This window comes from Phyllobates terribilis, unplaced genomic scaffold (genome assembly GCF_046119375.1).
Source record: "Phyllobates terribilis strain yellow unplaced genomic scaffold, ASM4611937v1 Scaffold_1__5_contigs__length_1240528914, whole genome shotgun sequence".
Classification (NCBI taxonomy): Eukaryota; Metazoa; Chordata; class Amphibia; order Anura; family Dendrobatidae; genus Phyllobates; species Phyllobates terribilis.
In genome coordinates, this window is record NW_027362761.1 from 586,096,129 (window position 1) to 586,108,785 (window position 12,657).

General features: G+C 44.3%; 1 protein-coding gene across 2 annotated transcripts in view; it reads left to right on the forward strand.

Annotated features, from left to right (window-relative positions):
* The window catches only part of EGFLAM (EGF like, fibronectin type III and laminin G domains), a 121,269-nt gene that overhangs the window by 74,613 nt on the left and 33,999 nt on the right, over positions 1–12,657 (forward strand). For both annotated transcript variants that reach the window (XM_073681839.1, XM_073681848.1), the window contains exons 9-14: positions 3,595–3,967; positions 6,484–6,584; positions 6,974–7,074; positions 11,724–11,868; positions 11,971–12,160; positions 12,234–12,359. In XM_073681839.1, the coding sequence (XP_073537940.1) occupies positions 3,595–3,967; positions 6,484–6,584; positions 6,974–7,074; positions 11,724–11,868; positions 11,971–12,160; positions 12,234–12,359 (1,036 nt within the window). The remainder of the gene's footprint in view (positions 1–3,594; positions 3,968–6,483; positions 6,585–6,973; positions 7,075–11,723; positions 11,869–11,970; positions 12,161–12,233; positions 12,360–12,657) is intronic.

The following is a 12,657-nucleotide window of genomic DNA, read 5'->3' on the forward strand; positions in this document are numbered from 1 at the left end:
AAAGTCATTTTCTCTGATGAATCCCCTTTTCGATTGTTTGGGACATCTGGAAAACAGCTTATTCGGAGAAGAAGAGGTGAGCGCTACCACCAGTCTTGTCTCATGCCAACTGTAAAGCATCCTGAAACCATTCATGTGTGGGGTTGCTTCTCAGCCAAGGGAATCGGCTCACTCACAGTCTTGCCTAAAAACACAGCCATGAATAAAGAATGGTACCAGAATGTCCTCCAAGAGCAACTTCTCCTTCTCTTCCGTCCAAGAGCAGTTTGGCGCCCAACAATGCCTTTTCCAGCATGATGGAGCACCTTGCCATAAAGCAAAGGTGATAACTAAATGGCTCATGGAACAAAAAGTATTGCAAGTTAGATGTTACTGTAATGACTTGTAACAACATGTAATGAAATGATGGGAAGTCACGGAATAATTAGGAAACCTGAAGTATAACGCTTGTAAGATGCACGAAGGGACTGGAGGAAAAGGAAGAAAGATTTTATAATTAAATATATACAAATATGTGCACCCTGAGTGCAACACATTACTCATGAGCGTCAGATTTCCTCCATGTTCGACTAAGTGACATAGAGTGTAAATCCTGGTAGTCAGGGTTCACTGTGGAGCCCAGTGGACTGCATAGATCGAATGAAGGTCTCTGAACCCAGAACCATCAACAAGTCCTGCAACAACGGCCACCACCACCACTAGTAAAGCCACCACCACTAGTAAAGCCACCACCACTAGTAAAGCCACCACCTCTAGTAAAGCCACCACCACTAGTAAAGCCACCACCACTAGTAAAGCCACCACCACTAGTAAAGTCACCATCACAGCTAAAGTCATAATCACTAGTAAAGCCACAACCACTAGTAAAGCCACCACCACTAGTAAAGTCACCATCACAGCTAAAGTCATAATCACTAGTAAAGCCACAACCACAGATTAAGCCACCATCACAGCTGAAGCCACCATCACAGCTGAAGCCACCACCACAGGTAAGCCACCACCACGAGTAAATCCATCACAAATAGTGAAGCCACCACTAATAAAACCACCACTTTTACTAAAGCCACAACCACTAGTAAAGCCACCACAAATAGTAAAGCCACCACCACTAGTAAAGTTGCCACCACCACAAGAAAAGTCACAACCACTAGTAAGGTCACAACCCCACTAGTACAGCCACCACCACAGCTAAAGCTTCTGTCACTAGTAAAACCACCATTTCTACTAAAGCCGCCACCACCACAGCTGGACACTTGTCCCAAGGGGGCTAAATACATAAGGACCTCAGCAGTGTCCCATGACCTCCCATACACATGCACATTTCGCTTGAATGAGTGTGCACTAATGTATATTAGGGTGTTCCCTGATGGCAGAGAAGGATCAGCCAGCTGGATTTTTATATAGCCAATTCTTTGTTCTCAGGGAAGGTAAGCCACCCCTAGAGGTATCTAGCAGCAGCTTGCTCCTCTATCCTAGGTGAGGACACATGCATGCTCGGATGCACTGAGTACGCTTGTGTTTTGAGATCTGGAGGATTAGTTGTTGACCAAACAAGCTTCTAAAATGTAAATTGAAAATGAGCTCCCCACCAGAAGGAATAAGCCTTCTCATATCATCCTAACCCCGAAACAGCTGCTCCGGATGGTCGCCTCCTCCTTCTGGACAATATGATATTATTTTCTTCCTTCTGGAGGAGAACTAGTTTTCATTATTTTTTTGTCATTGGAGTATTGCCTGAAAATAAGTCTCCATACACTTTTGCATCTCTTTTGTGAGAAGACTCTGCTGGACATACAGTTTTGCTCAAAAGTTTACATACCCCGGCAGAATTTTTCCTTTCTTGGCCTTGTTTCAGAGAATATGAATGATAACAAAAAAACTTTTTCCCCACTCATGGTTATTGGTTGGGTGAAGCCATTTATTGTCAAACTACGGTGTTTTCTCTTTTTAAATCTTAATGACAACAAAAAACATCTAAATGACCCTGATCAAAAGTTCACATCCCCCAGTTCTTAATACCGTATATAGTCCCCCTCTAACATCAATGACAACTTGAAGTCTTTTGTGGTAGTTGTGGATGAGGATCTTTATTTTCTCAGATGGTAAAGCTGCTCATTCTTCTTGGCAAAAAGCCTCCAGTTCCTGTAAATTCCTGGGCTATGTGGCATGAACTGCACGCTTGAGATCTCCCCAGAGTGGCTCAATGATATTGAGGTCGGGAGACTGAGATGGCCACTCCAGAACCTTCACTTTATTCTGCTGTAGCCAATGACAGGTCGACTTAGCCTTGTGTTTTGGATCATTGTCATGTTGGAACGTCCAAGTGCGTCCCATGCGCAGCTTCCGGGCTGATGAGTGCAAATTTGCCTCCAGTATTTGCTGATAACGTGCTGCATTCATCTTTCCTTCAACTTTTACCAAGTTTCCTGTGCCTTTGTAGCTCACACATCCCCAAAACATCAGCGATCCATCTCCATGCTTTACTGTAGGAATGATGTTCCTTTCATCATAGGCCTTGTTGACCTCTCTCCAAATGTAACATTTATGGTTGTGGCCAAAAAGTTCAATTTTGGTCTCATCATTCCAAATTACCTTGTGCCAGAAGTTTTGACGCTTGTCTCTGTGCTGTTTGGCATATTGTAGGCGAGATACTTTGTGGCATTTGCCCAGTAATGGCTTTCTTCTGGTGACTCGACCATGCAGCCCATTCTTCTTCAAGTGCCTCCTTATTGTGCATCTTGAAACAGCCACAGTGCTAGTTTTCAGAGAGTCCTGAATTTCAGCTGATGTTATTTGTGGGTTTTTCTTTGCATCCCGAACAATTTTCCTGGCAGTTGTGGCCAAAATTTTTGTTAGTCTACCTGACCGTGGTTTGGTTTTTACAGAGCCCCTGATTTTCCATTTGTTAATCACAGTTTGAATGCTGCTGTCTGGCATTATCAATTCCTTGGATATATTTTTGTATCCCTTTCCTGTGTTATACAGTTCAACTACCTTTTCCCGTAGATCCGTTGACAATTCTTTTGCTTTCCCCATGACTCACAATCCATAAACATCAGTGGCTGGATGAAAGATGCAAGAGTCTGTCTGGATCCCAGAAGCTCACTCAGCTTTTATGCACACACACTGATTGCAAGGAAACAGGTCACAGGTGAGGATGTTACCTTTAGTAGCCATTCAAACCCATTTGTGTCAAATACTGTGCATGTTATCAGGACAAAATCACCAGGGTATGAGAACTTTTGATCAGGGTCATTTGGATGTTTTTGGTTGTCATTAAGATTTAAAAAGAGAAAACACAGTAGTTTGACAATAAATGGCTTCACCCAACCAATAACCATGAGTGGAGAAAAAGTTTTTTTTTGTTATCATCCATATTCTCTGAAACAAGGCCAAGAAAGGAAAAATTCTCCCGGGGTATGTAAACTTTTGAGCACAACTGTAAGTGTGTGAGATATTACAATGCGGCTTCAGTCCTCCCTGAGTAGTTTGTGTCCTGTGACTCACCCACTATGTCGGCTCCGTAACTCCAGTTATGGGGTTTTTACTTTTTCTGTTTAGCGATCTCTTAGGTTTTTGTTAATGTCTCCATAGGTCAAACCGCTTTCACGCATCCGAGGAGGAAACAAGAAGTTTAAGTCCGAAACTAAAATGACGCCAGGGACCTACACAAAAATAGTACCTTTGAAAACGACCACTACAGCTGCCCCCGTAACATCGGCATCTATGGGAAAACCAACAACAAGTCCTCCGGCTACGGCCACCGCTGCTAAAGCCACCACCACTAGTAAAGCCACCACCACTCGGCCACCTAGGAAAAATGTCATGGTTTCTCCTCCCAGACTCTTTGACCTGACATGTGAGGAGACCGCCTGTCCAGCCGATAGCTTCTGTCTTAACGATTATGACCGCGGGGGCTCACAGTGCCACTGTAACCTCGGGAAAGGAGGAGACACATGTGCACACGGTTGGTTCATAACTTTACTGATACTTTATCTGAACTTCTTGCTTTCTTCTCCCGTTATGTAGAAAGCTGATTTCCTGTGACTAGGGAGCAATGCATTGTGGGATCTGTGATGTGGTCACTGTATGTTGTATTTTTTCAAGAACTGTATGGCGGTATGTACATTGTGTGACAATGCCACTTTAATCATTTTACAGAATATTATTTTTGCACTGTATGGCGGTATTTATATTGTGCGGCACTTCTCCTTTTGGCATTGCATAGTATAAGGTTTTTTTTGCATTTTAGCTGTACTTAAGCACTGTACAGTATACCATTTTTACGCAGTGTGGCGGTATTAACATAATGTGCAACTACTAACCATGCACTATAAACTTTATTATTTTTGCATTTTGCCAGTATTCACATTGTGCAGCATTGACGTTGTACAGTATTTTTTTTTCTATGCACTGTATGTCAGCATTTATATTGTTTAGCGCTGCTACTTCAGTCATTGTATGGTGTATCCTTTTTATATTTTTGTGACGCTAATGTAGCCACTATGTAATACATTATTTTTGCACTGTAGCAGTAATTACATTGTGCGGCACTACTATGGTATAATTTTATTGCACTGTATGGCGGTATTTACATTGTGAGTCACTGCTCATTTTTGCAATGTATGATGGTGACACTGTATAGCATCGCTATTTAGGCAGCTATGTGGCAGTATTATCTGGTCATTGTATGGCGTTATGACCGGACTCTCCAGCTTTATTCTTCAGCGCTGGATCGTGTCTGGTTTTGCCGCCGCTTGGCCCCATTTAATCAAATGCAGTTAGATTGACCTGTCACGCGCTCGTCGTAGAATCAATGTGGGCATAGAGGTGGGTATCCTCTCTCCCACCACCCAGGGGCACATTGTATGTATGACGCGTGCACATGACCTTCCCCGTGGCATCGGCTGCATTTCCTAGTCAATAATGAAATAATGAACAGTATCACGCTTATATAACGGAGAGTTACTGTGCCGCCATCTCTATAAAGTGCTGCCCATGTAACAGCAGTCTCATAACCTTTTCTGCCTCCTGAAAGGCAAAGAAGTGGCATTTTTGAAGGTTGTAACTTCTGGTTTTGTTTTTTGACAGGGTACTATGTACATAAATAGTACACCTATACTATACACATAAATAGAACCGCTCTCCCACACACAATAATTGCGCTGCCATACAGTAAAAACAGCTGGTATTTCTATACTGTTCACAGAAAAAGACACCGCTGCACCAAACACTGAAATAGTGCTGCTATACCGTACAATAATTGCTGCTATACTGTGCACAGAAATAACACAGTCATACCGTATACTTAAATAATACCACTATGCCATAGACAATAATTGTTCTGCTATATAGCACACATAATTAATACTGTTAGACTGTACACAGGAAAAATAACGCTATACCGTACAGTTAAATAGTACTGCTATGCCATGCACAATATTAGTACAACTGAATTGCACACATAATTGTCACTTCTATATTATACATAGAAATAACACTGCTGTAACTTACAGTTAAATTGCCCCCCTATCCCATATACAACAATTGTACTGCTACACAATACACACAATTGGTACTGCAATAATGTACAGAAATAACACTGCTGTGCCAAACACTTATATAGTACTGATATACAGTTTATAATAGTTGCACTGCTATGCCATATACAATATTAGTGCTGCTATACTGTACACAGAAATAGCACTGTTATACTGTACTCTTATAGTACTGCTATGCTATGCATGATAATTGTAGTTCTATATAGTACGCATAATTTATACTGATATACTGTACACATAAAAATCACAGCTATACCATACAGTACCCTTACATAGTGGTGCTGAGCCATACACAATATTAGTACTGCTAAACTGTACACATTACTGGCACTTTTATACTATATACACAGATGAAACACTTCTGTATCCTACAATATCAGCTATCCCATGCACAATAATTGTGCTGCTATATAATGCAAACAGTGGGTACTGCCATACTGCAGACCGCTATAACACTGCTATACTAAACTCTAAAATAGTACCACTATACAATAATTGCATTGCTATGCCATACACATTACTGGTAATGCAGAAATGGTATTAATATGCCATACTCAATATTTGTACAACTATACTGTGTACATAAATAGTGCAGCTTAGCCATATAAATAAATGCGTGATCACATTCCTGCATACATACTGCTGCCACTAGAGGGAGCTTGGGAGCATCAGTGTATAAGCAGTATATGGTGCACTCTTAAGCTCCCCCTAGTGGTGGCTACAGGTAGCCAGAATATTATCTTTTATGTCCCTGTCAATAGAGGGTATTTGGAGCTTTGTGTCCATTATAAAATCCTGTACACCAAGAGATGGAACAACAATTTTAACCTGTTTAGATTAAAAAAAAGATAATGTTTATTTTAATTTGTGACCAGAAGGGAAAAAAAGTCCAAATTTATCCCAAGATATATATTTTTTCCAGATATTAACGTCCAGTATCCGCAGTTTTACGGTCACTCCTATATGACATTTGAGCCACTGAAAAACTCATACCAAACCTTCCAGATCACTGTGGAGTTTAAGGTAAGCCCGGATAAGGTGCATGGCCGCCCTGGGGGGACAGATATTCTTCTTTATTGAACCAATGTGCGCAGTATATGTATATTCATATACAGAGGACTTAAATCACTTAAAGTAAGTCACTGTATTTGACTTATATAATATTTCTTAATATATAAATACATATATTGATTGCAGTTGTTATTGCAATTTCTATTATACACCAGAGCTGCATTCATAATTCAGCTAATAAAGGGAAACCATCAGAAAAAAAGTAACCTTATTTTCAGGCATTTGTTAGTTCTTGCTTAGTAAAGGGGTTGTACCGGAGTAGTAATATATGGCTACGCTAGTGCACAACCTCCAATGATCGCTTTTGGGGCAGAACCTCATGTGTCCGTATTGCCCCTCAGGCTGATGGTGACGATGGCTTGCTTCTCTACTGTGGAGAAAACGAGTATGGTCGGGGAGATTTTATGTCATTGGCCATTATTCGCAGGACGGTTCAGCTCCGGTAAGTCACCAAGAGACGACGTTTAGCAACTGATTAAAGATGTTTTTAGAAGGGAAAAGCGAACTAATTTATTTACTACAAATCAGGTTAAAGGTTCTGAGCTGAAATGTAAAAATATCTTTATATCGGTTGGAGCTTCATTTTGTTCATACAATCTCCCTTCCGTAGAGAATTAATAAAATTGTAGTTACCTGTACCATCACTAGAGGGCACTCACTGCATGCTGTGTTATTAATGAGTCCAAAGTAAAACTTGTAAACTCCCCCTAGTGGTGGCTGCAGACAGAATCTTATCATGTATCTCTGTATACAGGGGGCTCCCCCTAGTGGTGGCTGCAGACAGAATCTTATCATGTATCTCTGTATACAGGGAGCTCCCCCTAGTGGTGGCTGCAGACAGATTCTTATCATGTATCTCTGTATACAGGGAGCTCCCCCTAGTGGTGGCTGCAGACAGAATCTTATCATGTATCTCTGTATACAGGGAGCTCCCCCTAGTGGTGACGGCAGACAGGATCTTATCATGTATCTCTGTATACAGGGAGCTCCCCCTAGTGGTGGCTGCAGACAGATTCTTATCATGTATCTCTGTATACAGGGAGCTCCCCCTAGTGGTGGCTGCAGACAGAATCTTATCATGTATCTCTGTATACAGGGAGCTCCCCCTAGTGGTGACGGCAGACAGGATCTTATCATGTATCTCTGTATACAGGGAGCTCCCCCTAGTGGTGGCTGCAGACAAAATCTTATCATGTATCTTTGTATACAGGGAGCTCCCCCTAGTGGTGGCTGCAGACAGAATCTTATCATGTATCTCTGTATACAGGGGGCTCCCCCTAGTGGTGGCTGCAGACAGAATCTTATCATGTATCTCTGTATACAGGGAGCTCCCCCTAGTGGTGGCTGCAGACAGATTCTTATCATGTATCTCTGTATACAGGGAGCTCCCCCTAGTGGTGGCTGCAGACAGAATCTTATCATGTATCTCTGTATACAGGGAGCTCCCCCTAGTGGTGACGGCAGACAGGATCTTATCATGTATCTCTGTATACAGGGAGCTCCCCCTAGTGGTGGCTGCAGACAGATTCTTATCATGTATCTCTGTATACAGGGAGCTCCCCCTAGTGGTGGCTGCAGACAGAATCTTATCATGTATCTCTGTATACAGGGAGCTCCCCCTAGTGGTGACGGCAGACAGGATCTTATCATGTATCTCTGTATACAGGGAGCTCCCCCTAGTGGTGGCTGCAGACAAAATCTTATCATGTATCTTTGTATACAGGGAGCTCCCCCTAGTGGTGGCTGCAGACAGAATCATATCATGCATCTCTGTATACAGGGAGCTCCCCCTAGTGGTGGCTGCAGACAGGATCTTATCATGTATCTCTGTATACAGGGAGCTCCCCCTAGTGGTGGCTGCAGACAGGATCTTATCATGTATCTCTGTATACAGGGAGCTCCCCCTAGTGGTGGCTGCAGACAGGATCTTATCATGTATCTCTGTATACAGGGAGCTCCCCCTAGTGGTGGCTGCAGACAGGATCTTATCATGTATCTCTGTATACATGGAGCTCCCCCTGGTGGTGACTGCAGACAGGATCTTATCATGTATCTCTGTATACAGGGAGCTCCCCCTAGTGGTGGCTGCAGACAGGATCTTATCATGTATCTCTGTATACAGGGAGCTCCCCCTAGTGGTGACGGCAGACAGGATCTTATCATGTATCTCTGTATACAGGGAGCTCCCCCTAGTGGTGGCTGCAGACAAAATCTTATCATGTATCTCTGTATACAGGGAGCTCCCCCTAGTGGTGGCTGCAGACAGAATCATATCATGCATCTCTGTATACAGGGAGCTCCCCCTAGTGGTGGCTGCAGACAGGATCTTATCATGTATCTCTGTATACAGGGAGCTCCCCCTAGTGGTGGCTGCAGACAGGATCTGATCATGTATCTCTGTATACAGGGAGCTCCCCCTAGTGGTGGCTGCAGACAGAATCTTATCATGTATCTCTGTATTCAGGGAGCTCTCCCTAGTGGTGGCTGCAGTCAGAATCTTATCATGTATCTCTGTATTCAGGGAGCTTCCCCTAGTAGTGACTGCAGACAGAATCTTATCATGTATCTCTGTATACAGGGAGCTCCCCCTAGTGGTGGCTGCAGACAGAATCTTATCATGTATCTCTGTATACAGGGAGCTCCCCCTAGTGGTGGCTGCAAACAGAATGTTATCATGTATCTCTGTATACAGGGAGCTCCCCCTAGTGGTGGCTGCAAACAGAATGTTATCATGTATCTCTGTATACAGGGAGCTCCCCCTAGTGGTGGCTGCAGACAGAATCTTATCATGTATCTCTGTATACAGGGAGCTCCCCCTAGTGGTGGCTGCAGACAGAATCTTATCATGTATCTCTGTATACAGGGAGCTCCCCCTAGTGGTGGCTGCAGACAGAATCTTATCATGTATCTCTGTAAACAGGGAGCTCCCCCTAGTGGTGACGGCAGACAGGATCTTATCATGTATCTCTGTATACAGGGAGCTCCCCCTAGTGGTGGCTGCAGACAAAATCTTATCATGTATCTCTGTATACAGGGAGCTTCCCCTAGTGGTGGCTGCAGACAGAATCATATCATGCATCTCTGTATACAGGGAGCTCCCCCTAGTGGTGGCTGCAGACAGGATCTTATCATGTATCTCTGTATACAGGGAGCTCCCCCTAGTGGTGGCTGCAGACAGGATCTGATCATGTATCTCTGTATACAGGGAGCTCCCCCTAGTGGTGGCTGCAGACAGAATCTTATCATGTCTCTCTGTATTCAGGGAGCTCCCCCTAGTGGTGGCTGCAGACAGAATCTTATCATGTATCTCTGTATACAGGGAGCTCCCCCTAGTGGTGGCTGCAGACAGAATCTTATCATGTATCTCTGTATACAGGGAGCTCCCCCTAGTGGTGGCTGCAAACAGAATGTTATCATGTATCTCTGTATACAGGGAGCTCCCCCTAGTGGTGGCTGCAAACAGAATGTTATCATGTATCTCTGTATACAGGGAGCTCCCCCTAGTGGTGGCTGCAGACAGAATCTTATCATGTATCTCTGTATACAGGGAGCTCCCCCTAGTGGTGGCTGCAAACAGAATCTTATCATGTATCTCTGTATACAGGGAGCTCCCCCTAGTGGTGGCTACAGAGAGAATCTTATCATGTATCTCTGTATACAGGGAGCTCCCCCTGGTGGTGGCTGCAGACAGAATCTTATCATGTATCTCTGTATACAGGGGGCTCCCCCTAGTGGTGGCTGCAGACAGAATCTTATCATGTATCTCTGTATACATGGAGCTCCCCCTAGTGGTGGCTGCAGACAGAATCTTATCATGTATCTCTGTATACAGGGAGCTCCCCCTAGTGGTGAGTGCAAACAGAATCTTATCATGTATCTCTGTATACAGGGAGTTCCCCCTAGTGGTGGCTACAGACAGGATCTTATCATGTATCTCTGTATACAGGGAGCTCCACCTAGTGGTGACTGCAGACCGATTCTTATCATGTATCTCTGTATATAGGTAGCTCCCCTTAGTGGTGGCTGCAGACAGGATCTTATCATGTATCTCTGTATACAGGGAGCTCCCCCTAGTGGTGGCTGCAGACAGAATCTTATCATGTATCTCTTTATACAGGGAGCTCCCCCTAGTGGTGGCGGCAGACAGAATCTTATCATGTATCTCTGTATACAGGGAGCTCCCCCTAGTGGTGGCTGCAGAGAGAATCTTATCATGTATCTCTGTATACAGGGAGCTCCCCCTAGTGGTGGCTGCAAACAGAATGTTATCATGTATCTCTGTATACAGGGAGCTCCCCCTAGTGGTGGCTGCAAACAGAATGTTATCATGTATCTCTGTATACAGGGAGCTCCCCCTAGTGGTGGCTGCAGACAGAATCTTATCATGTATCTCTGTATATAGGGAGCTCCCCCTAGTGGTGACTGCAGACATAATCTTATCATGTATCTCTGTATACAGGGAGCTCCCCCTAGTGGTGGCTGCAGAGAGAATCTTATCATGTATCTCTGTATACAGGGAGCTCCCCCTAGTGGTGGCTGCAGAGAGAATCTTATCATGTATCTCTGTATACAGGGAGCTCCCCCTAGTGGTGGTTGCAGACAGAATCTTATCATGTATCTCTGTATACAGGGGGCTCCCCCTAGTGGTGGCTGCATACAGAATCTTATCATGTATCTCTGTATAGAGGGAGCTCCCCCTAGTGGTGGCTGCAGACAGAATCTTATCACGTATCTCTGTATACAGGGCGCTCCCCCTAGTGGTGGCTGCAGACAGAATCTTATCATATATCTCTGTATACAGGGAGCTCCTCCTAGTGGTGAGTGCAAACAGAATCTTATCATATATCTCTGTATACAGGGAGCTCCCCCTAGTGGTGGCTGCAGACAGGATCTTATCATGTATCTCTGTATACAGGGAGCTCCCCCTAGTGGTGGCTGCAGACAGAATCTTATCATGTATCTCTTTATACAGGGAGCTCCCCCTAGTGGTGGCGGCAGACAGAATCTTATCATGTATCTCTGTATACAGGGAGCTCCCCCTAATGGTGGCTGTAGAGTAATTTTTTGTAAAATTAACCTTTTCTTTTCCAGGTATAATTGCGGTACTGGGACTGCAGTCATCACCAGTGACAGTAAAATTAAACCTGGTACTTGGCACATTGTGACTCTGTACAGAGAAGGTCTTAATGGATGGATCAAGCTTGATAACGGAGCTGCGGTGTCTGGGAGATCCCCGGTAAGATCTATAGTGCCTCTTACAAGAGATCACATAAACTTAGTAACTTAATCTAATTTTACAGTGTTATATAAAGATTTGGGTTTGTGTTCCCTCCACCAGGGTCAGTACAGTAAGATCACCTTCCGGACCCCCTTCTATGTTGGCGGTGCACCCAACATTTACTGGCTGGTAAAATCATCCGGGACCAACCGGGGGTTCAGGGGCTGCGTCCAGTCTCTGTCTGTGAACGGCCGGAACGTGGACATGAGGCAGTGGCCGCTGGGGAAGGCGTTGAGCGGAGCGGACGTGGGTGAGTGACCTGTAACATAGCCGTCCTCATTGGTCATCTGCTCCTCTATAACCCGTTCGCCCCCCGTACACAGGTGACTGCAGCATCGGGGTCTGTGACGAGGCTCCTTGTGTCAATGGTGGCACCTGCACCTCCAGGTCGGCGGATTCCTACATGTGTCTGTGTCCTGTTGGATTTCAGGGGCGTCACTGCGAGGAAGGTGAGACCGACATACACGGAAGAGCAAAAGTTTAGAAACTTTTTTTTAAAACAGTTAAAGTATAACCCCTGATGTCTTGTTGCCTGTCCTGAAGATCACCTAGCCAGGACGGCAGTGTACGGTGCTTGTTTCAGCCTCCATGCTCTTTGTGACTAATTAACCCTTCATTGATTTCCCCAAATGTGAGAGAGGGACGTCTGACGCATGTTGTAGCCACAAAGTAGCAAAGAGAATGGAACCAAACAAGTCGGAGCCCCCTTTCTTGAAGAGCCCCATTACTGGTGCATGGTCTGGTGAG